General features: G+C 44.0%; 1 protein-coding gene across 1 annotated transcript in view; it reads left to right on the top strand.

Moving 5' to 3' along the window:
- LOC139401370 (microtubule-associated protein 2) overlaps positions 1–26087 on the top strand; it is an 88576-nt gene that overhangs the window by 53982 nt on the left and 8507 nt on the right. Inside the window, exons 6-15 of the mRNA XM_071145672.1 lie at positions 2099–4045; positions 4172–4978; positions 5261–5521; positions 6062–6199; positions 9866–9927; positions 15046–15120; positions 15327–15474; positions 15622–15678; positions 16296–16471; positions 18089–18235. Coding sequence (XP_071001773.1) covers positions 2099–4045; positions 4172–4978; positions 5261–5521; positions 6062–6199; positions 9866–9927; positions 15046–15120; positions 15327–15474; positions 15622–15678; positions 16296–16471; positions 18089–18235 — 3818 coding nt within the window. The remainder of the gene's footprint in view (positions 1–2098; positions 4046–4171; positions 4979–5260; positions 5522–6061; positions 6200–9865; positions 9928–15045; positions 15121–15326; positions 15475–15621; positions 15679–16295; positions 16472–18088; positions 18236–26087) is intronic.

The following is a 26087-nucleotide window of genomic DNA, read 5'->3' as shown; positions in this document are numbered from 1 at the left end:
TTTCTTACTGATAAATGTACAGTAACATTTGAATGAAAATGACCTGGTGTGGTGTGTTGATGTGGTGTGTGTGACAGATAAAGACTATGGCCATTGTATGCCTTTTTGATAACTTAGAGCCACAGCAGATTGGACAGACAGAGGAGAGGGTTATTTTATAGCCTGACAAAGACTTTTGGGACCTCTCTGTCACAGTTGCACTCAATAAAACTGCAAGAACATTCAACAGTGTGCTGGACCGGTATCTGTCTTTCTTTCAGGATTATTTGATATTATTTGATATCTTTATTATAAAGAAAAGCCTCTGCCTGCTTACTCTATGATCCAAAACATCCATCCAGTTCAAACCCAAACAAATCACATGGCCAGGGGAGAAACGTCACTCACTCATACGCTACAACATCTGTGACATGTGCATCTATATCTGTGAGCCACCTTTACAGAGCTTAAAGTGTCTCACCGATTTGTACCCATGTAATCCAAGTCTGTGTTGCCAACCCATAGTCTTGATGTGTACTGTCCACCTCTCCCCTTCTTTTATGCAAAGTAGAGACTGTCGAGGCTCTTACAGATAACTTCAAAGAGGAGGAGGAGGAGGAGGAGGAGGAGGAGGAGGAGGAGGAAGAAGTGTTGATGTTGGAGGAGGATGAGGAGATGGAAGGGGCAGCAGCAGAAATCGTGGCTGCTCTTGAGGAGCTGTGGAGTGGGGATGAGCCTGAGCCAGACGGCCCCCCAACCAAGCCCTTAGAACAGGCTGCGGCTGTAGGCGAGGCCCAGGCTGGGCCCCCTGTGCAGGCAGTGGCATTTAGTGCTGCTCTTGATGGCCCTAACGGGAGGGAGGAGGAGGTTGAGGAGGAGGTGGCAGTGCCTGAGGGGAAGGAGGAGAGCCTTGATGAAGGTGTGTCTGTCTGCCCTCTTTCTGGTCTCCCAGGATGCATGTTATTGTATTGTTTATAGAAAATGAGAACGTTTAGGCTTTAAGGGAATTCATCAGTGATTAAATGAGGTGGAATGGCTCAAAGTTGCCCCCCGACCCCCCGCTCTACGCTCTGCTAAAGGCTGCAAGGCAACACGGGCTTGATGGTGAAAGCTAGGACACATGTTTATTTTTGCTTTTTCCTTGCTTGTGTTTTCAGTTTCTAGTTGCAGATTTTGAGGCCGGCCTTTTCGTGTCTGTGTATTAATGAAATGTTGCCGATCCTCCTAACTGTGCTTTCCCTCTCTGATGCTACCTATCAATGTATTGATGTCTCATTGGTGTTAACCTATCACTCAGTGTCTTTCTGGCAGTGTTGTATCCCATATAGACGTCTCATTTATTTATCATGTAAATCATCCGTTCTCTATTGGTTTCAACAGTATTTTCTGTTCAACTTTCCTTAAGCTGTCATTGTAATACTATCAGAGTGTTTTCATTGTTTTGTCATTGTATTCATTTGTGCCATTTCACTGGTTTTCATCTGTTCGATATTGTGTTATTCTGTCATTTTTCCTGTTGTTCAAATGTTTATTTCTTAGTTGAACTTAAGAACTTTATACTAACAACTTGTAATAAAGATATACCATTGCATATCGTCCTCAAAGTTAACAGTTAAATATGTACTCAATGTTAATTAATCAAAGATCAAATTATTCTACACACACTGACAAATCATGGTGTAAAGTAATTATTTAGCTAAATGCAAATCATTAGGATTTGTCACTAAGAATTGACAGAATGACAGAAAGGCTATTATTTGACCTCTATTAGATTGTCAAGTCGTCACTCGTCTGAAAACCATTCCATTCCTCATTGCTTGGTTCTTCTCATCCATCAACAGTATGGCTGCCTGCGCATTCCAATTCCGTCATTCCGGTTCCATCACGTTCCATGCCTCTGTTCTGTCCATATGAGAGTGGGTTCCGCCTCATGCTCCTGTCCTGCCTCCTCAGTGATGTGCGATGCCCTCTGTACTGTGCAACAGTAAGCAGAGCTTTGCCTGTGTCTGTGATAGTATGGCTGGCCCTATTTAAAATGGCTGTCCTTAAACAAAGTACTACAATTAATAGTTGAGTGTTGAAGCAAAACTAAACTAACTGCTAAAGATTTAACTTACAGACTTAAAGATGGAGAAACCAGGCAGTGAGAGTGGATGCCTCAGCCCAGACTTCACTGAACCAGAGTGTCCAGCTTTCTCCAGCGGGGACCACACAGCACCCCCCCTGTACCCCAAAACAGAAATGGCTTCTCCGTCCCCTTCCCTTTCTAACAGCCAGAGCCAAGCCAAAGAGCCTACCAAAATGTCTTTACCAGATGAACCTAAAACAGTCTCAGAGAAGCAGCCGTCAGTGGAAGTTCTTGAGTCCAGTAACCTCACAACGGGTGCAGTGTCTGGGTTCACTAGAGCTGGAGACAAAGATCAAGGTCAAGGTGTCTCCTCTGACTCTAACAAAGACAAATCTGGCATGTCGTCTTATTTCGAGACTTTGGCCCTGAAGGCAGATGAGGGATCCAAGGAGGCTCAAGCAGCAGAAGGTTATTATGAACTGAGCACCGCAGGTCAAGAGAAGAGCTTAGGGAGAAGCTCCCCAACAGTTACGTCACCCCCTGAGATCAACTACAGCATGTTGGCACAAACACAGTCAGTGGAGAAGAAGCCAGACACCAAGGCGAGTCCGATGGGAGATCAAAAGGATACCTTACCGGCCCTGGACAGGAGCAACGAATGTAGGCTTTCCCCCGGGAAGTTGGCCCTGGATCAGAGAAGCTACTCTCTCAACATTACGATTGGATCGATGGATCCCAGTGGCCAGGGCCTACCTAGGAACTTCTCCCCACTGGCCACGGACATCATGTCTTTTACCAGTGGCAGTCTGGATGAGTCTGTCAACTATCTCCCAGTTACCACCCTGTCTGCAGAGAAGGTGCCCCCGCCTTTCCCTCCCCTGATCCTGGAGACGGCCGCCTCAGTCACGTCCGACTCCTCGTCTCCTCCCTACAACACAGGAGAGATCCCCGGCGAAAAGACCAGCCCCCAGGGGTCAGAGTCGCCAGAGTCTCCCTTTCCACCCAAATACTACTACAAAAACGGGACAGTCATGGCTCCTGACCTACCTGAGATGCTGGACCTTGCAGGCACCAGGTCTAGACTAGCTTCTGAGAACAATGACCCAGAGATCATGAGGAGGAAGTCTGTCCCTGCAGACGCCCAAGGCATTGGGAGCGACTCCCTGGCCAACCTGGTCCTGGGGGACCAGAATCAGAGCCAGAGTCTTGCCAAGAGTGAGAGCCAGCTGGAAGAGTTGGGTTACTGTGTGTTCAGTGAGTACTCGGGGCCCATGCCTTCCCCTGCTGACCTCCATAGTCCCATTGACTCCCCGCCCCAGCGCTTCACCCCTATGGCTCTGGAGGAAAAGATGGCAGAGGAAAAACTGAAGATCGAAGCTAGAGACAAACTAGCCGAAGACGAGAAGACAAATCAGTTAACTGTGTGTGACGGTTTCAAAGAAAAGGAAGAAGCAAAACAAGTGGGACGGAAAGATTCCGCTTCAGAGGAAAAAGACAACAAAGAGATCAGCCATGAAAAATCTGCCATGGAGGACCAAAATGACAAACCGGCTTCTGCTCTGAAGTCAGCAGAGTCCTTTGTGACTCCTACGGTAATGGTCACACTGGATGAGGAGGGAAAGGCAGAGAACGAGGGACCAGAGACAGATGCTGAGATGGCTGCCTACGAGAGGCAGATCCGCCGGCTGGAGATGGAGGACAGGCCCCTGAGCATGGAGGAGGAGCGAGAGCTGCAGGAGTTAAGGGAGAAGGTGAAAGACAAGTTCTTGGTGCACCAGGAGGCATACGAGGAGGTGGATGCCGAAGATGTCTACCAACTGACTGGGGTTGCCAAGAACCGGATCAGCAGGCCCGCCAGGCCCTCCCCGGCCTCCTCCGTGGAGAGCACCACAGAAGAAGAGAAGGTTCCAGTTATGGACACCGAGAAACCTAAACAGACGGGAGGTCAGACAACGCCTCCGAAGGTTGACTTCATGGCGACATCTCCGTCTGTGTCAGGTGGTGGTGTGAGCACCACAGAAGAAGAGAAGGTTCCAGTTATGGACACCGAGAAACCTAAACAGGCGGGAGGTCAGACAACGCCTCCGAAGGTTGACTTCATGGCGACATCTCCGTCTGTGTCAGGTGGTGGTGTGAGCACCACAGAAGAAGAGAAGGTTCCAGTTATGGACACCGAGAAACCTAAACAGACGGGAGGTCAGACAACGCCTCCGAAGGTTGACTTCATGGCGACATCTCCGTCTGTGTTGTCAGATGGTGGTGTGAGCACCACAGAAGAAGAGAAGGGGAAAGTTAGCGAAGAGAAGCTGAAGAAGGAGCAGGTTGTAGAGGTCAAAGAAAAGAACATAGAAGAAAAGAAAAAGGAAGATGGGGAGGAGGATAATATAGAGCAGGTGGTGGAACAGGAGGAAATCATGATAGAGATAAAACCAACAAATCCTGGAGAGAAAGAAGAGAAGTTTGAGAAGGATATAATGAAAGACAAGGAGGAAGAAGAAGAAGAAGAGGAAGATGGTGAAGTTCTGGCAGGGGCAGGAGCAGCGGTGGATGACGTTCCAGAGCCCAGAGCTGCCATAGAGTCAGTGGTGACTGTAGAAGATGACTTTATCACTGTAGTCCAGACCATCGACGAGGGCGAGGAGCCAGGACACAGCGTGCGTTTCTCTGCTCCACCTGAGCCTGAGACACCACAGGCTCTCCACAAGCAGGAGGAAGAGGAGGAGGAGGAGGAGTCCCAGGAGGTGGAGATCATGGAGGCAGCAAGTCTGGAGGAGGTGGGGGATGTCTCAGAGGAGGTCTGTGAGAAGGAGTTGCAGGCCTCCCCAGAGAAGGAGGTGCAGACAGAGACCGAGGGACAGACAGAGAGCTACGACAGAGACGAGACCACCATGGACGACTCAATCCTAGACAGCTCTTGGGTCGACACTCAAGGTGAGATTTCTCTCTGTTGTCATCCCATAATACAGGTTTCAATGACAGATAAATTACGTTTCAGTGACCACAAATAATTATATAATCAGATATTAGAAAATTAAATAGTACATATGCATGTTCATGTTTATTACAGCCTTTTCATAATGAAGACATATTTTATCATCATAACAAAGTTACGTTAACACTGTTTTGCCCAATTTATGAGTGTTGTTCCCATGTATTGTGTTGTGACCATAGTACTACTGCATGATGATCTTACCATGTCTATTTTATACGTAGACCTCTGCACTGTAGATATGGATGATGACAAGAGCATGGCTACAGAGCAGATCGAGCCCCTGAGAGCCGACCGGGTCCCAGCCCCACCAGTCAAGATGGAGAAGACTCCCCAACAGCAGAAGCAGGAGAAGCAGCCAGTAAATCCCAAGGCTAAAGGGGGGCGGGTGAAAGCGCGCGAGGGGCACGTCTCCACACCAGAACGTAAACCCATTCACAAGCAGCCGGTCTATATCCCCAGGGAGGACGTCAAGAAGAAAAAAGGTTTAGAACTACAATATCTCTCCAAATTAGTTTGTTACTCTGTTTTTTGTTGTTGTTTTTAAAAATTATTTTTAGTTTTTCATTATTATTGACAGCTTATTTAATTCTGTTTGATTTTATTTGGTGTAGATCTCTGCTCAGTTTGTTACTCTAGAGGGCCAGTTTCCCGGACATTTCAGTGAAAAACCTCCTTTGAAATTCCGTTTTAGTCCAGGACTAGGCTGGATATGTGTCTTGGAAACCAACAACACTTTTCATTTCTATATAGTTCTTTGTAGTTATATATTATTAATTGACAGATTTTGTTATTCTCTTTCATTATAATTGTCAAAGATAATCATCTTTAAAAGCCTTTAAGAACTCAAGTGAGTGTTAACTGGGGATCAGGTGAGTGGTTCTGTCCTACCAAACCTCTGTCACACTATCCTTTCCTTCCTTTTCTCTCTTTGACTATCTCTCCCTCTTCCTTCTCTTTCTTCTTATGTTACTTGTTTGTCTTTCCCTTTCTCTCTTTAACTATGTCTCTCCCTCTTCTGCTAGCCGTGATTAAGAAGACTGAGCTGACCAAGAAAGCTGAGATGCGCTCCTCTCCATCTCGGAAGAGTGTGTTAAAGTCTACTGCGGTCCGACACTCCCGTCCTGCCCAGGCCCACCCCTGTGCTAGGAGGAAACCTACAGGTGACCAATCATTCCTGGGCTGCGTCCGAAATGGAACTCTATTCTCTATGTACCGCACAAATGTTGACCAGGGCCCAATGTGCTCTGGTCAAAAGTAGTGCGCTAAATAGGAAATAGGGTGCCATTTGGAACGCAAAACTGCTGGCCGGGGTCAGGAAGGCTAGAAATCTGCAATGTGGCTACAAACATCAACATTCACATCTAGTCAATCAGTCAAATGTATTTATAATGCCCTTTTTACATCAGCAGTTTCACAAAGTGCTTTACAGTTAACTCATCCTTACAGTGATTTAAAACTTATATTTTTGTTAAATTTGATCAATCATTTTGTTAATCTATCAATTGTTATTCTGTTGCATTTGTTTGTCATGTTCAGTGTCTGCATTTTATTAGAATAAAAACAAATTTGCTCTACATTTTTTTATTTGACTTTATTGTTGGCTTATTGTGAACAGCTCAACTTTTTACATTTATTTTATCATTTGTAAATTTTTTAAATGTATTTTTATTCTCCTCAGCTTCCATGTTCATTCTTGGTTTATTTTTTGTTGGAGATGGTTTGGTCAACGATACTGCTTCAGAGTTATGTGTACCTGCAATACTTTTTATTTTCTCTCTGTATATAACACCAGTTGTCCATCTTTCACCATCTCACTTATTAACTCAATCTGTGTATCTTTAACCTATATCATTTTTGGTTGTTTGCTTTGAAAGAACTACAGCTGTGAAAGAACTACAGTGCAATTAGTAGGTTTTCACTGCATTTCCACAGAGCAGGATATTAGTTCCAAATTGCACCCGATTCCCTATGTAGTGCACTACTTTTGACCAGGGCCCATAGGACTCTGGTCAAAATTAGTGCACTATAAATGGAATAGAGTGTCATTCAGGAAGTAGAGGTTGCCAAGCAACTGGTAGTTTGGCTCCGCTTGCTGTAAGGAGACAGACACTGGTTTACCTCACCTGACAAAGTGAGTTTCCACAATATACAGTGCATTCGGAAAGTATTCAGACACCTTGATTTTTTTCCACATTTTGTTAAAACCTTATTCTATAATGGATTAAATCGTTTCTTCCCCCCTCATTAATCTACACACATTACAACATAATGACAAAGCAAAAACAGGTTTTTAGAAATGTTTGCAGATTTGTAATATTTATTTTTTTAAATACTGAAATATCACATTTAAATAGGTATTCCCTTTACTCAGTACTTCGTTGAAGCACCTTGCAGTGATTACAGCCGCACAACTTCTTGGGAATGAGCTACAAGCAATTTTTAGGTAGTTTCTCCCATTCTTCTCTGCATATCCTCTCAAGCTCTGTCAGGTTGTATGGGGAGTGTTGCTGCACCGCTATTTTCAGGTCTCTCCAGAGATGTTTGATCGGATTCAAGGCCCGGGCTCCGGCTGGGCCACTCAAGAACATTCAGAAACTTGTCCCAACTTGTCCCACTCCTGCATTGTTTTGGTTGTTGTCCTGTTGGAAGGTGAACCTTCGCCCCAGTCTGAGGTCCTGAGCACTCTGGAGCAGGTTTTCATCAAGGATCTCTGTAGTTTGCTCCGTTCATCTTTCCCTGACCCTAACTAGTCTCCCAGTCCCTGCTGCTGAAAACCATCCCCAAAGCAGGATGCTGCCACCACCATGCTTCACTGTAGGGATGGTGACAGGTTTCCTCCAGACGTGACGTTTGGCATTCAGGCCAAAGAGTTCAATCTGGATTTCATCAGGCCGGAGAATCTTGTTTTCTCATGGTCTAAGTCCTTTAGGTAACTATTGGCAAACTGTGCCTTTTACTGAGGAGTGGCTTCCATCTGGCCACTCTACCATAAAGTCCTGATTGGCGGGGTCCTGCAGAGATGGTTGTCCTTCCTCTCCACAGAGGAACTCTGTAACCCTGTCAGAGGATTCTTGGTCACCTCCCTGACCAAGGCCCTTCTCCCCTGATTGCTCAGTTTGGCCCAGGCGGCCAGCTCTAGGAAGAGTCTCGGTTGTTCCAAACTTCTTCTATTTAATAATGATGGAGGCCACTGTGTTCTCTGGGACCTTCAATGCTGCAGACATTTTTTTTTACCCTTCCCCAGATCTGTGCCTCGACACAATCCTATCTCGGAGCTCTATGGAAAATTCCTTTGACCTCATGGCTTAGTTTTTGCTCTGACATGCACTGTCAACCGTGGGACCTTATATAGACAGGTGTGTGCCTTTCCAAATCATGTCAAATTAATTACATTTACCACAAGTGGACTCCAATCAAGTTGTAGAAATATCTCAAGGACGATCAATGGAATCAGGATGCACCTGAGCTCAGTTTCGATTCTCATAGCAAAGGGTCTGAATACTTATGTAAATAAGTGATTCCCTTTTTTTGATATTTAATACATTTGCAAAAAAATCTAAAACTGTTTTCGCTTTGTCATTATTGGGTATTGTGTGTAGATTGATAAGATTGAAAAAGAAATCTATTTTAGAATAAGACTGTAATGTTAAAAAAAAAGAAGGAAAATGTCAATGGGTCTGAATACTTTCCGAATGCTCTGTAGATAAACAGTACCAGTCAAAGGTTTGGACACACCTACTCATTCAATGGTTATTCTTTTCTTTCCTATTTTCTACATTGTAGAATAATAGTGAATAGATCAAAACTATGAAATAACACATATGGAATCATGTAGTAACCAAAAAAGTGATAAAGAAATAAAATATATTTTAGATTCTTCAACGTAGCCACCCTTTGCCGTGATGACAGCTTTGCACACTCTTTGCATTCTCTCAATCAAGGCAAAGGGTGGCTACTTTGAAGAATCTCAAATATAAAATATATTTTGATTTATTTAACACTTTTTTGATTACAACATAATTCCATATGTGTTATTTCATAGTGTTGATATCGTCACTATTATTCTACAATGTAGAAAATAGTAAAAATTAAGAAAAACCCTGGAATGAGTAGGTGTGTCCAAAATTTTGACTGGTACTGTATAATAAATAGTCTTACTTGTGCACTGTTTTTAAATTTGTGGTTTTCTTTGCCATTTCCTCCAGAAGCTCTCTCGTAATTGTTTATGATAGATAGACTATGTTCAATGTAAACCCTCTAAATTGCTGCATTGCCCCAATTAAATTGTTCCGGGGGTGGGATGGACGGGTGCACTTACTGTATGTAATCCAAAATCCTATATTCTGTATAATTTCCTGCTAAAGCATTGGAGAACAGAGCTTTTCTCTAGCAGCTCAAATAGGATCTCAGCCAATTCCCTCATAGTGTACAGTAATACCATATAATTATACAATACTATAACCCAGTTAAGGCTAGATTTACTCTCACAAAGTTTGCTGTAGTGGTTTACAGAAGAGGGGTAACTGTTAGCCCAATACTTGTCAGTTAGATTGTGCTGGTAGACTGTAGAGTGGGTGGCGTGCTTCAGCCTCAGCTGTTGTGTGTGTGGGAGAGTGTTTCTGTGTTTCTGTCAATCTGTCCTAATGTTTAAATCACGTTTAACTATACACTCCTTTCTCCTCATCTCTTTCTTTCTCTTCATCTCTCCCTCACTATTGTCCTCTCCTCCTCTCTCCTTCCCTTTTCTATTTCTCCCTCTCTCTTTCCTTCTCTCATTCTCTCTCTGTCTCTCCTCTTCTTCTCCTCCACACTCCTCTTCTTTTCAGTGGGTGTACCAGAGGGTCGTCGGCCCCTCAGTGTTGCTAGACAGTCTCGGGATAGAGCCTCAGTAAGTACGACACACCGCGTCACAATGCGATACAATAACTTAATGTCCAATTTAATGACAGAATACAAGTCACCTGTGCATGGTCATGTTCAGTAGGACACACTGTAGCAAAACTTTTTGAAATGGTAAACAAGTTGATTTTGTAGTATTGGTCAAGTTCAGGTAGTAGGCTATCTCCTTGTTTTACCTCTGTTTCCTACTTACCGAGCACACTAAAACACACACTCTGGATACAGTGTCAGAAATAAGTCCCCTCTTACCAGCTTAAACCTGCTTCCCTGCCTGAACCTAATTCTTCTGTCCATATTAACTCACAGTGTTATCCCGCTATGCAAAAAATCACTTAACATCAACGAACATAAATCCTTTCTCTATCCTGTCCCCCTTTTAATGAATCCCCTTTGGCCTGTTTAGCTGCATGTCCATCCACCCTGATGGTTATGTCACAGTGGACTAAACATCCAGGCCAGAAAAACATAGAAGTGTTTCTGTTCTCTTCCCTCCAATCATCATTCAGTGGTGGTCTAAGGTAGTGCACTATATAGAGAATAGGGTGCCATTTGGGATGCATTTGGGCTGTAATTATCATCCATTATCTGTGGTCGTGACTGCCAGTCACTCCTCCACATAATAACAGTCATTCTTTTAGAATAATAAAGACAGCACAGCCTGGCACAGTGCTTTAAATGCCACATCTCCCAGGACTGTTCAGTTCTGCTCTGTATAGTGCAGCCTGGGATTGTCTGCCCACACACACACACACACACACACACACACACACACACACACACACACACACACACATATGCATGAACACTGTATTCTGTGATTATATTATGGAACCAGAACCCAAAGACAATTGGCTATATTTAAACAGTACCAGTCAAAGGTTTGGACACATCTACTCATTCCAGGGTTTTTCTTTATTTTTACAATTTTCTACATTGTAGAATAATAGTGAAGGCATCAAAACCAGGAAATAACACATATCGAATCGTGTAGTAACCAAAAAAGTGTAAATCAAATATTTTATATTTGAGATTCTTTGAAGTAGCCACCCTTTGCCTTGATGACAGCTTTGCACACTCTTGGCATTCTCTCAACCAGCTTCTTGAGGTAGTCACCTGGAATGCATTTCAATTAACTTGTTATGGCTGCAATCCCGCTAACGGGGTCGATATGACAACTACCAGTGAAAATAGAGGGCGCCAAATTCAAACCACAGAAATCTCATAAATACAATTCCTAAAACATACATGTGTTTCATACTATTTTAAAGCTATTCTCATTGTTAATCCCACCAAAGTGTCAGATTTCAAATATGCTTTTCAGCAAAAGCACTACAAACGATTATGTTAGGTCTCCACCAAACCACAATAAGCACAGCCATTTTCCAGCAAAATATAGCATTCACAAAAAGCAGAAATAAAGATAAAATGAATCACTAACCTTGAATTATCTTCATCAGTCATCAGTCACTCATAGGACTTCATGTTACATGCATGTTTTGTTTGATAAAGTTCATATTTATATCAAAAAGTCTGAGTTTACATTGGCTTATTAAATTCACTGTTCCAAAAACATCAAGTGATTTTGCATAGCCACATCGTTTCAACAGAAATACTCATCATAAATGTAGATGATAATACAAGTTATACACATGGAATTATAGATATACCTCTCCTTAATGCAACCGCTGTGTCAGATTTCGAAAAAAGTTTACGGAAAAAGCAACACATGCAATAATCTGAGACGGAGCTCAGAACAGAAGCCAAATTAGCCGCCATGTTGGAGTCAACAGAAACCAGAAAATACATGATAAATGATTCCTTACCTTTGATGAACATCAGAATGCAGTCCTAGGAATCCCAGGTCCACAATAAATGCTTGATTTGTTCGAAAATGGTAAACAAGTCCAAAGTCACAAAGCGCGTCCACTATAACGTGACGAAATGTCCAAAAGTTCCGTAACAGTCAGTAGAAACATGTCAAACGATGTACTGAATCAATCTTTGGAATGTTGTTTACATATATCTTGAATAACATTCCAACCGGAGAATTAGAATGACTTCAGATGACCGGTGGAACGCAGGTCCTTCCCCTGTGAACGCGTGTAGTGAATGCATGGTCAACTCGTGGCAGTGGTGACTATTTCCTGTGTCATTCGACCCCCCTTCACATTAGAGTCATCAGACAAAGTTCTATTGACTGTTGACATCTAGTGGAAAACTCATCCATATCTCGCTGTAATTTCAATGAGAGCTTGGTTGAAAATCTGCCACCCCCAGAAGAAAAAAAACAGGAAGTGGAATTTCTCAGGTTTTTGCCTGCTATATGAGTTCTGTTATACTCACAGACATAATTCAAACAGTTTTAGAAACTTCAGAGTGTTTTCTGTCCTATAATAATAATACTATGCAAATATTAGCAACTATGACTGAGGAGCAGGCCGTTGAATATGGGCACCTCTGTGCACCTTTCATCCAAGCTACTCAATACTGCCCCTGCAGCCATAAGAAGCTTGTTAAAAGTTCATTTGTGGGATTTCTTTCGTGTTTGAGCCAATCAGTTGTGTGACAAGGTAGGGGTGGTATACAGAAGATATATGGTGCAATATGGCCAAGTCCATATTATGGCAAGAACATCTCAAATAAGCAAAGAGAAGTGACAGTCCATCATTACTTTAAGACGCGAAGGTCAGTCAATTCCGGAAGATTTCAAGAACTTTGAAAGTTTCTTGAAGTGCATTCCCAACAATCATCACACAAGACCCAGAGTTACCTTTGCTGCACAGGATAAGTTCATTAGTGTTAACTGCACCTCAGATTGCAGCCCAAATAAATGCATTACAGACTTCAAGTAACAGACACATCTCATCATCAACTATTCAGAGGAGACTTCGTGAATCAGGCCTTCATGGTCGAATTGCTGCAAAGAAACCACTACTAAAGGACAACAATAAGAAGAAGAGACTTGAAGAACACAAGCAATGGGGATTAGACCGGTGGAAATCTGTTCTTTGGTCTGATGAGTCCAAATGTGAGATTTTTGGCTCCAACTGCCGTGTCTGTGAGACGCAGAGTAGGTGAACGGATGATCTTCGCTTGTGTGATTGCCACCATGAAGCATTGAGGAGGATGTGGGATGGTGTGGGGCTCCTTTGCTGGTAACACTGTCAGTGATTTATTGAGAATTCAAGGCACACTTAACCAGCATGGCTACCACAGCATTCTGCAGCAATACGCGATCCCATCTGATTTGTGCTTAATGCGATTATCATTTGTTTTTCAACCAAGGAGGGTGATGGAGTGCTTCATCAGATGACCAGGCCTCTACAATCACCCGACCTCAACCCAATTGAGATGGTTTGGGATGAGTTGAACCGCAGAGGGAAGAAAAAGCAGCAAACAAGTGCTCAGCATATGTGGGAACTCCTTAAAACTGTTGGAAAAGCGCTCCTCCTGAAGCTGGTTGAGAGAATATATTTGTATTTGTTTAACACTTTTTTAGTTACTACATGATTCCATTTGTGTTATTTCATAGTTTTGATGTATTCAGTATTAGTCTACAATGTAGAAAATAGTAAAATAAAGAACAACCCTTGAATGAGTAGGTGTGTCCAAACTTTTGACTGGCACTGTATATAGTATATATATGTTTGCACAATGATGAGGAAATGATGTTCAGTACAGTCATCTTTGGTTCCACTGTCATTGTTTTATCCTTGTTTACTTGTGGTTTGGTTTGCACTCTGTCTGTTTCTCGCCCATCTCTCACTCATCTCTAATCCATCTTTCCCCATTTCTCCCCCATCTCTCACTCGTATCTCCCCCATCTCTCCCCCATCTCACCCATTTGTCACCTGTATCTCCCCCATCTCTCCCCCATCTCACCCACATCTCCCCCATATATCCCCCATCTCTCCTCCATCTCTCCTCCATCTCTCCTCCATCTCTCACCCGTATCTCCCCCATATCTCTCCCCCATCTCTCACCTGTATCTCCCCCATATCTGCCCCATCTCTCACCCATATCCCTCTCATCTCTCACCCGTATCTCCTCCATCTCTCCTCCATCTCTCCCCCATATCTCCCCATCTCTCCCCCGTATCTCCCCCGTCTCTCACTTGTATCTCCCCCATCTCTCACTCATATCTCCCCCATCTCTCCCCCATCTCTCACCCGCATCTCTCCCATATCTCCCCCATCTCTCACCCATCTCTCATCCGTATCTCCTTCATCTCTCCCCCATCTCTCAACTGTATCTTCTCCTTCTCTTCCCCGTATCTCCCCCATATCTCCCCCATATCCCCCCCATCTCATCCATTTGTCACCTGTATCTCTCCCATCTCTCCCCCATCTCACCCATTTGTCACCTGTATCTTCCCCATATCTCCCCCATCTCACCCATATCTCCCCCATCTCTCCTCCATCTCTCCTCCATCTCTCCTCCATCTCTCACCCGTATCTCCCCCATATCTCTCCCCCATCTCACCCATTTGTCACCTGTATCTTCCCCATCTCTCCCGTCTCTCACCCATTTGTCACCCGTATCTCCCCCATATCCCCCCCATCTCACCCATTTGTCACCTGTATCTCCCCCATCTCTCCCCCATCTCTCCCCCATCTCACCCATTTCTCCCCCATCTCTCCTCCATCTCTCCTCCATCTCTCACCCGTATCTCCCCCATATCTCTCCCCATCTCTCCTCCATCTCTCCTCCATCTCTCCTCCATCTCTCACCCGTATCTCCCCCATATCTCTCCCCCATCTCTCACCTGTATCTCCCCCATATCTGCCCCATCTCTCACCCGTATCCCTCTCATCTCTCACCCGTATCTCCTCCATCTCTCCTCCATCTCTCCCCCATATCTCCCCATCTCTCCCTCGTCTCTCACCCATTTGTCACCCGTATCTCCCCCATCTTTCACCCATCTCTCTCCTGTAACTCTCCCATCTCTCACCCCAATATCCCCCATCTCTTCCCCAAATGTCTGTCTGTCACTTAGTCGCCACCACTGACAAAGATCCCCACCTGTAAAATGTGAGCGGCCACCCTCCTGCCCCCTCGCCTTCTCTCCTCTTTCTCCTCCCACAATAAAAATAACTTCCTGGTGGAGGTGGAGCTTGATAGGCCCCGTCCCTCCTCGGTCGGGCCTCGTGACTCCCCAACACTACACAGACTGATAGACGTGGTAAGGTTAGCATATGGCCCTGAACTGATCAACTGATCTCACATCTGTAAATTAATACCCAGGCTAAAGCTGGGGCATTTTCTGACTTGTGCACTTCTGTAAATACAGTACTAAGCTAAATGTATGTGTCTGTGTGTGTGTTTCTGTGCCTGTTTGCCTTCCTGTGTGTGTGTGTGTGTGTGTTTGTGTGTGTTTGTATGTGACAGGATGGTGGTTCTCAGAGCCCAAAGAGGTCATCCCTGCCGCGGCCTGCCTCGATCCTGAGCCGGCGTACCCACCACCACCCACACGACCAGGAGGAGAGCTCCACCTCAATCACCAGCTCCGGCTCCACCGCACCCCGCAGACCTACGTGTAAGTCCCTTCTCCTGGTTTCTCTCTTTCTGCCGGTCTCTCTCGCTTAGCCTCTTTCTTTCTCGCTCTTGATTTTTCTCTTGTTTTTTCTCTCGCTCTATCTCTCTCTCCTCTGTTTAATCCTCTTCCGCTCCTGCTCTCCTCTAGCGTTCCGTACAGAGGTCAGGGCGGAGCATAGAACAGGACGTGCCCCTAGTTGGACAGGTAGAGAGGAACTCTCTATCCCATCTAGTCTCATCCATGTCTCACTCTGTCCCCCATTTCAACTGGATTTACTTCCAGTCTCACCTTGTCATCCAGTCTCACCTTGTCATCCAGTCTCACCTTGTCATCCAGTCTCACCTTGTCATCCAGTCTCACCTTGTCCTGCAGTATCTCACCTAGTCCTGCAATGTCTTACCTAGTCTCATCTTGTCTCACATGATCTCACCCAGTTCATCTCAGTCTCTCTGTGTTCAAGATCACATCTCTGTCTCATCCTTAGTAGTTAGTAATCAAGTTGTTCAATCCTATAGTTTAGGCTTCATTTACGTCTTTCATTCTAGTAACTACACTGTTTCATTCTGTTTGTGTATGTTTTGAGCCATTCTTCATCTGACTAACTTTAAATACTTTGGTGGAGTAATGTTAGCCTGGTACCAGATCTGTTTGTTCTGTCTTGCCAAGTCAAATGGACCATAGACAACAGAAAATGGCAAGACTGCACATATAGATCTGAGACCAGGCTAGAGTAATGGTGAGAGATGCCCAACCTCTGATTGACCTTTGTGTAACCTCTCTGTATGACCTCTATGAACTTTCTATGACCTCCCCACACCCAGGCACACAGTCGATGCGTTCCCGCTCGCTGTGCAGCGGTCCCACCACACCCCGCACCCCAGGGTCCACAGCCATCACCCCTGGAACCCCTCCCAGCTACAGCTACTCCTGCCGCACACCCGGAACCCCTCGCACCCCCGGCACACCACGTTCACTCAGCCTGCTGCAGGAGAAGAAGGTACAGTGTGCTTCCCAAATGGCACCCTTTTCCTTACGTAGTGCACTACTTTTGACCAGGAATCAATGCTGTTATACTGTAGTCAGCTGAGGCAGCTACTCGAAATGTGTTTTAAATTAGACGAATACAGTGCATTCGGAAAGTATTCAGACCCCTTGACTTTACACATTTTGTTACATTACAGCCTTATTCTAAAATGTATTAAATAGTTTTCCACCCTCATCAATCTACACACAACACCCCATAATGAACAAGCAAAAAAGTTTTGTAGAAATGTTTGCTAATTTATCAAATAAAAATAACAAACGGAAATATCACATTTACATGAGTATTCAGATCCTTCACTCAGAACATTGTTTAAGCACCTTTGGCAGCGATTACAGCCTTGAGTCTTCTTGGGTATGACGCTACAAGCTTGGCACACCTGTATTTGGGGAGTTTCTTCTGCAGATCCTCTCAAGCTCTGTCATGTTGGATGGGAAGCGTCGCTGCACAGCTTCTCCAGAGATGTTCGATTGGGTTCAAGTCTGGGCTCTGGCTGGGCCATTCAAGGACATTCAGAGACTTGTCCTGAAGCCACTCCTGAAAAACATCCCCACAGCATGATAATGCCACCACCATGCTTCACCATAGGAATGGTGCCAGGTTCCCTCCAGACGTGACGCTCGGTATTCAGGCCAAAAAGGAAAATCTTTGTTTCATCAGACTAGAGAATCTTGTTTCTCATGGCCAGAGTCCTTTAACATCCTCTTGGCAAACTCCAAGCGGGCTGTTGTGTCTTTTACTGAGGAGTGGCTTCTGTCTGTTCACTCTACTATTAAGGCTTGATTGGTGGAGTGCTGCAGAGATGTTTGTCCTTCTGGAAGGTTCTCCCATCTCCACAGAGGAACTCTGGAGCTCTGTCAGAGTGACCACCTCGCTGACCAAGGCCCTTCTCCCCCGATTGCTTTGTTTGGCCAGGCGGCCAGCTCTAGGCCGAGTCTTGGTGGTTCCAAACTTCTTCATTTAAGAATGATTGAGGCCACTGTGTTATTGGGGACCTTTAATGTTGCAGGAATTTTCTGGTCCCCTCCCCCAGATATGTGCCTTGACACAATCCTATCTCGGAGGTCTACGGACAATTCCTTTGACCTCATGGCTTGGTTTTTGCTCTTACATGCACTGTCAACTGTAGATAGGTGTGTGTCTTTCCAAATAATGTCCAATTAATTGAATTTACCTCCATTCAAGTTATAGAAACATTTCAAGGATGATCAAAGGAAACAGGATGCACCTGAGCTCAATTTCGAGACTCATAGCAAAGGGTCTGAATACCACTGAAATTAATTTTTTTCTGTTTTATATTTTTAATACATTTTCAAAAATATATAAAAACCTGTTTTCACTTTGTCATTATGGGGTATTGTGTTTGTTTTTGATGAGGAACATTTATTTAATACATTTTAGAATAAGGCTGTAATGTAGCTAAATGTTGAAAGAGTTAAGGGGTCTGAAAACTTTCCGAATGCACTGTATATAATTGTACTTTATGGATTTATCCCTTATTTATTCAGGAGATCATATTGAGATTAGCTAATCATGGCATCAATTCAACTTATGGCAATTCATTTATTCAAGGTCGCTCTGCTCCGCACCCCTCCCAAGTCCCCCGCCACCACCCCCAAACAGCTTCGCGTCCTCAACCAGCCCTTGCCAGACCTCAAGAATGTCAAGTCTAAGATCGGCTCCACAGACAACATCAATTACCAGCCCAAGGGGGGCCAGGTTAGTGATCGTCCATGGGTTTCTACTATGCCCCCTCCTCCCTCTTTCTCTTTTCTTCCTTCCCTTATTTATCCTCCCTTCTTTTTACCTCTTTATGCTCTGTTTCTGCCTCTCTTTCTACCTCAGTCTTGTTTTGTATTTGACTAATGCTGTAGCTACTGGTTCCTTTTTTCAGACTTTCCTCCCAGGCTTTCATCCCCTGTTCCACCCTCCTCAGTCCCTTCCTCTCCCTGTCTTTTGTGTCCCTCTCCACGTTTATAGTCTGTCGCTCCATTGTTACTGTAGCTCTGTCCTCCGTCCCTCAGTCTGTCTGTCTGGTCGTTGTTTGCTGGGTTTTAAAAGGAGGGCAATGAGAAAAACCCTCCCTTTGTGCAGTAGCAGCTGAGCTTTTCAGATGAGCGAGATGGGAAAAGGACATTGTTGTGAAGAAGGAAGACATACACAGTATGAATCTTCTTGGAGGATCAGTGCTTGTGGCATTGTCTCTGTAATATCCCTCTGTAGCTCACCATCGACGCTAGAGAATATTCTGGAACACCTCTACCTCTCTTGCCTCCCATATGGCTCAGCCCAAACAAGGCTTACACCCCTGGGTAGTGTCTTCCCACCACCGCTGGCAAACTAGACTCAACTCCTGGGTGACTGGCTGGCTGCAAGTGTCTCTGATAGGGGTTCCAACCGGAAGTGACAACAACCTGAGGTGACTGTCTGGGCACGGGGTTGTCAAGGCTGCTATGCTGCCATTTCCCAACCTCTCAGTGTCTGCATCCAAAAGGACACTCTATTCCCTATAAACTGCACTGTGTTTGAGCAGAGCTTATGGGCCATGGTCAAAAGTAGTGCAATATAGGGAATAGGGTGCCATTTTGGACACAATCTGTGCCTGATTCTGCGTTAAATATTAATCCTCCCTTTGATGCAATGGTGTTTGCTTCGGCTCTTTTGACTCGATGGCTGGGAAATGGTTGGAGTGTTTTGTCAGTGTTATGATAAATCTGTTAGGAGTCTCAGTAGCACAACCCTAGACAGCCACTTAGAAACTCCTCTATTTGTGCCCGTAAGTGAGTAAAGTGTTCGAGAAGCTGATTAATAATTTTGAAAATGACCATACAGTTACTGGAATAGAGGTAGAATGGGGAAGGAGGATGAGTTGGGGGTTTCTGGTCTTAGTATAATGTCTTAGTCTTAATGTCATTAATTGTATAGAATATTTCTTCTTACACATTCACTGTCTATGAAGCTAGGATAGATTAAGGTAAACACTTTAGTTTTGATTTCCTTCTTTGTTGCCTGAACTGGTGTTGGCTACTGTTTTAGTTTGACTTTGATTCTTATCCAGGTAACAGAGAGAAATCTGTAGATATTTTACCAGACAACACAACTTTCTGGTTAGCTTTCATTCACCTGGTATCACCTCATGTTCTGTCTGTGTGGTTCTTACAGGCTGAATGTCTCTCAGATGTTATTACAAACTGGTCTACCTTCAGCACTTGAACATCTTTAAGCGCCAACACTGGCTATGGGCTTTCTCCTGTCTGCTGATGTGTTGTCCATCTTATCTCAAGTGTGTCGTCTTGTGTGAGGGAGTCAGTTGTCTTTGTGTGGCCATTGCTGCTGAATGTCTCATACATTGTGCGTCTTTAGTAGGAAGATATAGTGCAGTGGTCACCAACCTTCTCTGATTCAAGATCACTTTGAGTCAAAATGCAAGTCGAGATCTACCACTCAGATTTGTTTTAACATGACTGAAGTGTAAGCCTATGCTACATGAACCTATTAAAACAGTGCTATAGCAATGAGGTTTATGCAGTAGGCTATAGGCCCAATATATTATCACCGCATATTGGCGTTGGTTGAATCGCCCTGCCAATGTTAGGACCATTTAAAAAAAAATGTATTTCAAAATATGAGGCAGACTATAATATGAACACACCGATAATAGATCCCTTTTTAAATCATTTTATTTTACTGGGCTTTTAAGGTCTCAATGGAGGAAGAGAGCAGCTCTCAACATCCTTCCGCTCTCCCTTTCCTCCACTGACACCGTCTTCCAGCTGATGACAAAACTCGAGGTGCACTGCATTATTTCTGCCTCATGCACAAATTCATGTTGTTTTTCCTATTAACAGAAAAAGTACTTCTCAATATTACAAAAGACCCAAGCTGCTAATTATAATAGTGCAAGCCTATCATTACAGCTGCAGTGCTGGTTGTAGCGCAAGTGGAAGTAGGAAGAACGCACATTTTATGGTTTAGAAAAGTTTGAATAAAAGGTGTTGACAGTGCTGATGTCACGTTCGTCATAACGAGGAGACCAAGGCGCAGTGTGATATGAATACATTATATTTAATTAACGAATAAACACTAAACAAAACGAACGTGAAGCTATTTAAACCGAGTGCTGACACAGGCAACTATACATAGACAATAACCCAAAAAAAATAAATGGAAATGGCAACCTAAATAGGATCCCCAATCAGAGACAACGGTAAACAGCTGTCTCTGATTGGGAACCAATTCAGGCCACCATAGACCTACAGATACATACAAAAAACCCATAGATATAGTAAAACCCCTAGACAAGACAAAAAACACACATACCCACCCTCGTCACACCCTGACCTGACTAAAATAATACATAAAACATAGATAACTAAGGTCAGGGCATGACAGCTGACTAAGAACTTAAACATGAACTCACTCATAAAAGCAGCATCTCTTTGCTGTATTAGTTGACAGTCTCTCTCTGGTCATGGTTTTAAACGTTTTGAAATCTCATTGTATTAACTTTGCTGTAGCTTTCTTTTGTGCCTGCGACGTTACTGCAGACACAGTAATCCGAGACATCTGATTGGCCAGTGGTAGGCCTATAGTGCACTTGATTTGCTATCCGGGCCCGCCGGGAAGGCAGAGTTTGTACCTTCAGACACATGTAATGGTTCAAAATGGGAACACTTTGCCTACCCAGCGAGGGAGGCTGAATTGGTTGCACCTACCTCTAACAGCACAAGACAAATTTTAAAAAATAGGAATGCAAGGCTTCATCGTTGGGTTTTTACAGAAATGTTTGGCGATCAACTAGGAATATCTTGGAGATCGACCAGTCAATGGAGATCGACCAGTTGATAGCGATCGACGGGTTGGTGACCACTGCTATAATGTATAAGTATTTCTCAGGGTTGTGCATCATACAATGTCTGTTCCTCTTTAGTACTAAGCTACAGTTTATAAGCCTTTCTCAGGGTTGTGGATCCTGCAGCCTTCCATCTTTATTCAGTATGTTCTTTGGAAAGGTAGGGCAGTAGTTTTGACCAGAGCGCTATGGGCCCAGGTCAAAAGTAGTGCACTATATAGGGAATAGGGTTCCATTTTGGACGCAACCAAGGTCTCCCACCTCTTCGGCCTTGGAGAGTGTTTATGTCACCATTCTCATCATTCATTACAGAGACCCATTACTCTGTCAGGACTCCATCCCTTTTCACAGAACTGTTGTTATGGGGATTCAGACCTTCTAGAGAGCACCAATGACTTCTGTCTGTCAACCTGCCACCCCTTCCTGGCTCTAGTTATCTCCACCACATGTAGACACTGTTCCCACTTTCCATGTAGGTTTACACCAGGGTTGGTATGGGATGTGGATACACAGACCCGCGAGCCACTTCAGCCCCTCATGATGAGTTCAGATTTTTTGTGGCCCCCACCCCCATTAAAGTTGCCCATCCCTGGTCTACACACTTAGGCTATGTCCCAAATGGCACCTTGTTCCCTATATAGTGCACTACTTTGGACCCTGGTCAAAGTAATGCACTATATGGAGCCTTATGGACCCTGGTCAAACGTAGTGCACTATATAGGGTATAGAGTGCCATTTGGGATGCACACTTACAGGATACTTCAGTAGAGCCTGATACATATACAGTCATGTAGCATAGCAGAACCTATACAGTACTTCCAATCAAGCCAGTACCAGTAGCAGACCTACAGTATCCCATATACAGTACAGTGACTCCCTCTGTACCGGTACCCCCTGTATATAGCCTCACTATTGTTATTTTATCGCTGCTCTTTAGTTATTTGTTTTTTGTTTTGTTTTTTAAATATGATTTTTTTTTAAACTGCATTGTTGGTTAAGGGCTTGTAAGTGAGCATTTCACTGTAAGGTCTACAGATGTTGTGTTCGGCGCATGTGACAAATAAAATGTGATTTGATTTGATATGGAGATCGCTCCTACGCATGGTCTCTCTCATCTTATGTCTGTCTGCTGCACACAGTGTGACATGGGCCCACATGCCAGCCAACGACCCACTGGTATACAGTACCTCCGTATACCAAGCCCCTCTTATCCCCTCACACACACTCTGTCACACACAAGATACAAACACATGCCAAATCTTGATCAAAGGGCTAATGCTCTCTTCTACCACCCCTATATGGAATGATAGAAAGGGTCATGAACTCCATCTACATGCTGTATCTACTGACATATCATCACTATAATGCAGGGGGGGGGCATAAAATACTGTAAAAACATCAGCAAATCAGCTCCAATTGATTTACATTTTTGGAATCTGTTCCAAACGATTCCCATGCATATGGATAGACATACTGTATGTGATCGTATACAAATGTAAGCAAGGTTTGAAATGATTATGTTTTTATTATACTGTATCTCATTTGGCTTCTTGTGGTCAATTTGCGTCTGAATCTAGTTGATGATCCCTGCTATAAAACATGTAACCCTCTATTGAATCTCCATTCAGCACTCCTCTGATCATCATCAGCAGTTGTCCTGCCTTCATACATATCTGTTCTCTTCATGTTGTAGCTAAACATCTCTTTCATAACATAGAATAAGCTAAGCGTCCATCCTCATCCCCACCTAAATAGCCACATTAAATCTCTGTATTTCCTCTAGATTCAGATTTTAAACAAGAAGCTGGACTTCAGTCACATACAGTCAAAATGTGGATCCAAGGATAACATGAAGCATTCTCCTCGTGGAGGCAATGTATGTACCTGTACCTACCGTTCTGCTCCCACTCTCCCTTCTCCTCTCTCTGGCCTAGTTAGTCCAAACTCAGATTGTACAACTGATGCACTGATGGAGACACCCCTGGTCAGAATTGCAAAATTCAGGTAATGTTCCAAAACTTTCCTGGAATTTGGGGAAAGTTCCCAGAAATCTGCAACCAACCACACAACGATTATGCAAACTGCCATACTGCCTAGTGCATCAGTTGTACAACCTGAGTATGTACTAGGCCTCATTTTCTGTCCCTCTATTGGGAGATGAGTGGACTGTGTCCCCCTCTAGCACACGTCCGTACAGGGGCACCTCCACCCTCAGCCAGTATTCCAATTAGAGGGGTGTGGGGGGAGACTGGGCAGCCCCTTAATAAATCAGGGTCCCCACCATAATAATTTAAATATCAAGAAAATTGTAATATCAAGTCATTGTATAATTCAAACCCTGCCTCCACCCCTGCTCCTATCCTTCTCTCCAACCCCAGCCCACAGTCTTAGATCTGCCTACATGCTCAATCTGGTCCTCGGTCCTCCACATTGATTTGAACTTTTATTAGTATCACCATTAGCCGACGCCAATAGAGACAGCTAGTCTTACTGGGGTACGACAACAAAAAATACTTTATAGATGATCTCTCCTGGTCTCTCCCTTAAAGAGCAAACTGTATCTATCTAGCTACTGTATCTATCTAGCTACTGTCTAGCTACTACTAGCTAGCTAGCTACTGTCATGGGAGTACAGTTCCATTGTTATGTGCATAAGACTAAAACTACACAAATCACTGAATCCCTTTCCTGAGCACTTTGCCCTGTATGGTTCAGTATCTTATCTGAACAGCCTGATGATCAAAACTGAAGTCTCCACTTCTTGTTCGTCATTCATTTGTAATATATACCCACTCTAGTGATGGATATATATGCAACAATGAGGGTGTTGATGCAGTATCATCAACACTTGTGCATCAATCTTCCATGCAGAGTCCACGTACTTGTGCTCCGAATCCAACAATCATTTGTACCTCGCTGTACCTGTTATGAGATGGAACGCAATATGGAATATTCAAACCTAGAGAAGTATTACAACTTCACAGTATTGGCCTTAAAGTGGCGTAGGCCTGTAGAGACTATGCATATGCATAAGGATGTGTGTTGTAAGCATACGTGGTATATAGAGAAGTACAACACGAGAGGATATATCCAAATGTTTGTATTGTGGTGAGAGTAATGCAACAGGAGGAAAAATGTGTTCTACTTGTTTGCTGTTTCTATGAGGCTCCAGCTGTGACCGCCAACCAGATTACCCCGTTGCCTATCTCTCTCTTCTTCCTCTGCTCTCTCTAACTTTTTCTTTCTTTCTTTCACTCCTCTTCAATCCACTGCTCACTGTTTCTCTTCTTCTCTTGACAATCTGCTGGCCTCTGACTTTCCTTTCGGTTCTCTTCCCCACTCGCTGCATGTCAAGCGTGAGACATGTTATGAATGTTGTAAATGTCTTAAGATGTTTTGTACTCCGCAGCCCGACCAATCCTGCAATTTCATGTTTGTGTCGCAATCAAACTTGCCTTGTCTCCTTACAGCTATAGCAGGCCTGGCCCGGCCCAAAAACTGTGACTGTTTTAGAAAGAAATCCTGTGCCTTAGCCATTTTTTATGCATCCCAAACATCACCCTATTCCCTAAATAGTACACTACATCTGACCAGGACCCATAAGGCTCTGGTCAAAAGTAGTGTACTACATAGGGAATATGGTGCCATTTGGGTTGCACAGTCTCTGTTTGGAACAGACAGTCTGAGTAATCGTGGCAGATTCAGCACCTTGTCTTCCTGCTGACAGGCATACAGTACATACAGCATGTCAGGGGATGTTACTTTACACGCATAGAATTAGATTCACTAGAACGGATCCATCCCCATTTAAGTCAATTGCTGTGCTCTCAGGGGCTCTTTTCCTATTCTATTCATTGTACTGTATATCTACAGTATGTTTACACTAGCTAGCTTTCCCTGAGGATCAGACTAGCTCAGCTGTAGACACAAGGCTCAAAGGTCACCATTGGTTACATAAAGAAAGCAAACACAAAGTGTCATGGCCGTCAGTGAGAGACAAACGGGTCTCTCTTGGCTGATATCTTCTAACTGTAAAGATGTAATGACCATACTAGCCATGGGGAAGTAAGAGGGGCTGTGTCTGATGTCAGCTAATTTGAAACAGTACTTTGCAGGAGGCGGAAACGTGAGTCTTTTACTCCTAATACACTTGGTGTCTCTCCTCCATCCATCCTCCAGTTTCAACTGACCTGAGCCCTAGGACCATGCCCCAGGAATACCTGACATGATGACTCCTTGCTGTCCCCAGTCCACCTGACTGTGCTGCTGCTCCAGTTTCAACTGTTCTGCCTTATTATTATTCGACCATGCTGGTCATTTATGAACATTTGAACATCTTGGCCATGTTCTGTTATAATCTCCACCCGGCACAGCCAGAAGAGGACTGGCCACCCCACATAGCCTGGTTCCTCTCTAGGTTTCTTCCTAGGTTTTGGCCTTTCTAGGGAGTTTTTCCTAGCCACCGTGCTTCTACACCTGCATTGCTTGCTGTTTGGGGTTTTAGGCTGGGTTTCTGTACAGCACTTTGAGATATCAGCTGATGTACGAAGGGCTATATAAATAAATTTGATTTGATTTGATCCCTCTCTCACAAACACACACAGCATATGTTTTACTATTCTCGTGGGGACCTAAAATTGATTCCCATTCAAAATCCTATTTTCCATAACCCCTAACCCTTAGCCTTACCCTAACCCTAATTGTAACCCTAAACCTACA

Source organism: Oncorhynchus clarkii, chromosome 3 (genome assembly GCF_045791955.1).
Source record: "Oncorhynchus clarkii lewisi isolate Uvic-CL-2024 chromosome 3, UVic_Ocla_1.0, whole genome shotgun sequence".
Lineage (NCBI taxonomy): Eukaryota > Metazoa > Chordata > Actinopteri > Salmoniformes > Salmonidae > Oncorhynchus > Oncorhynchus clarkii.
The sequence above is the reverse complement of the archived record's forward strand: the minus strand, read 5'-3'. Positions and strand labels throughout refer to the sequence as shown.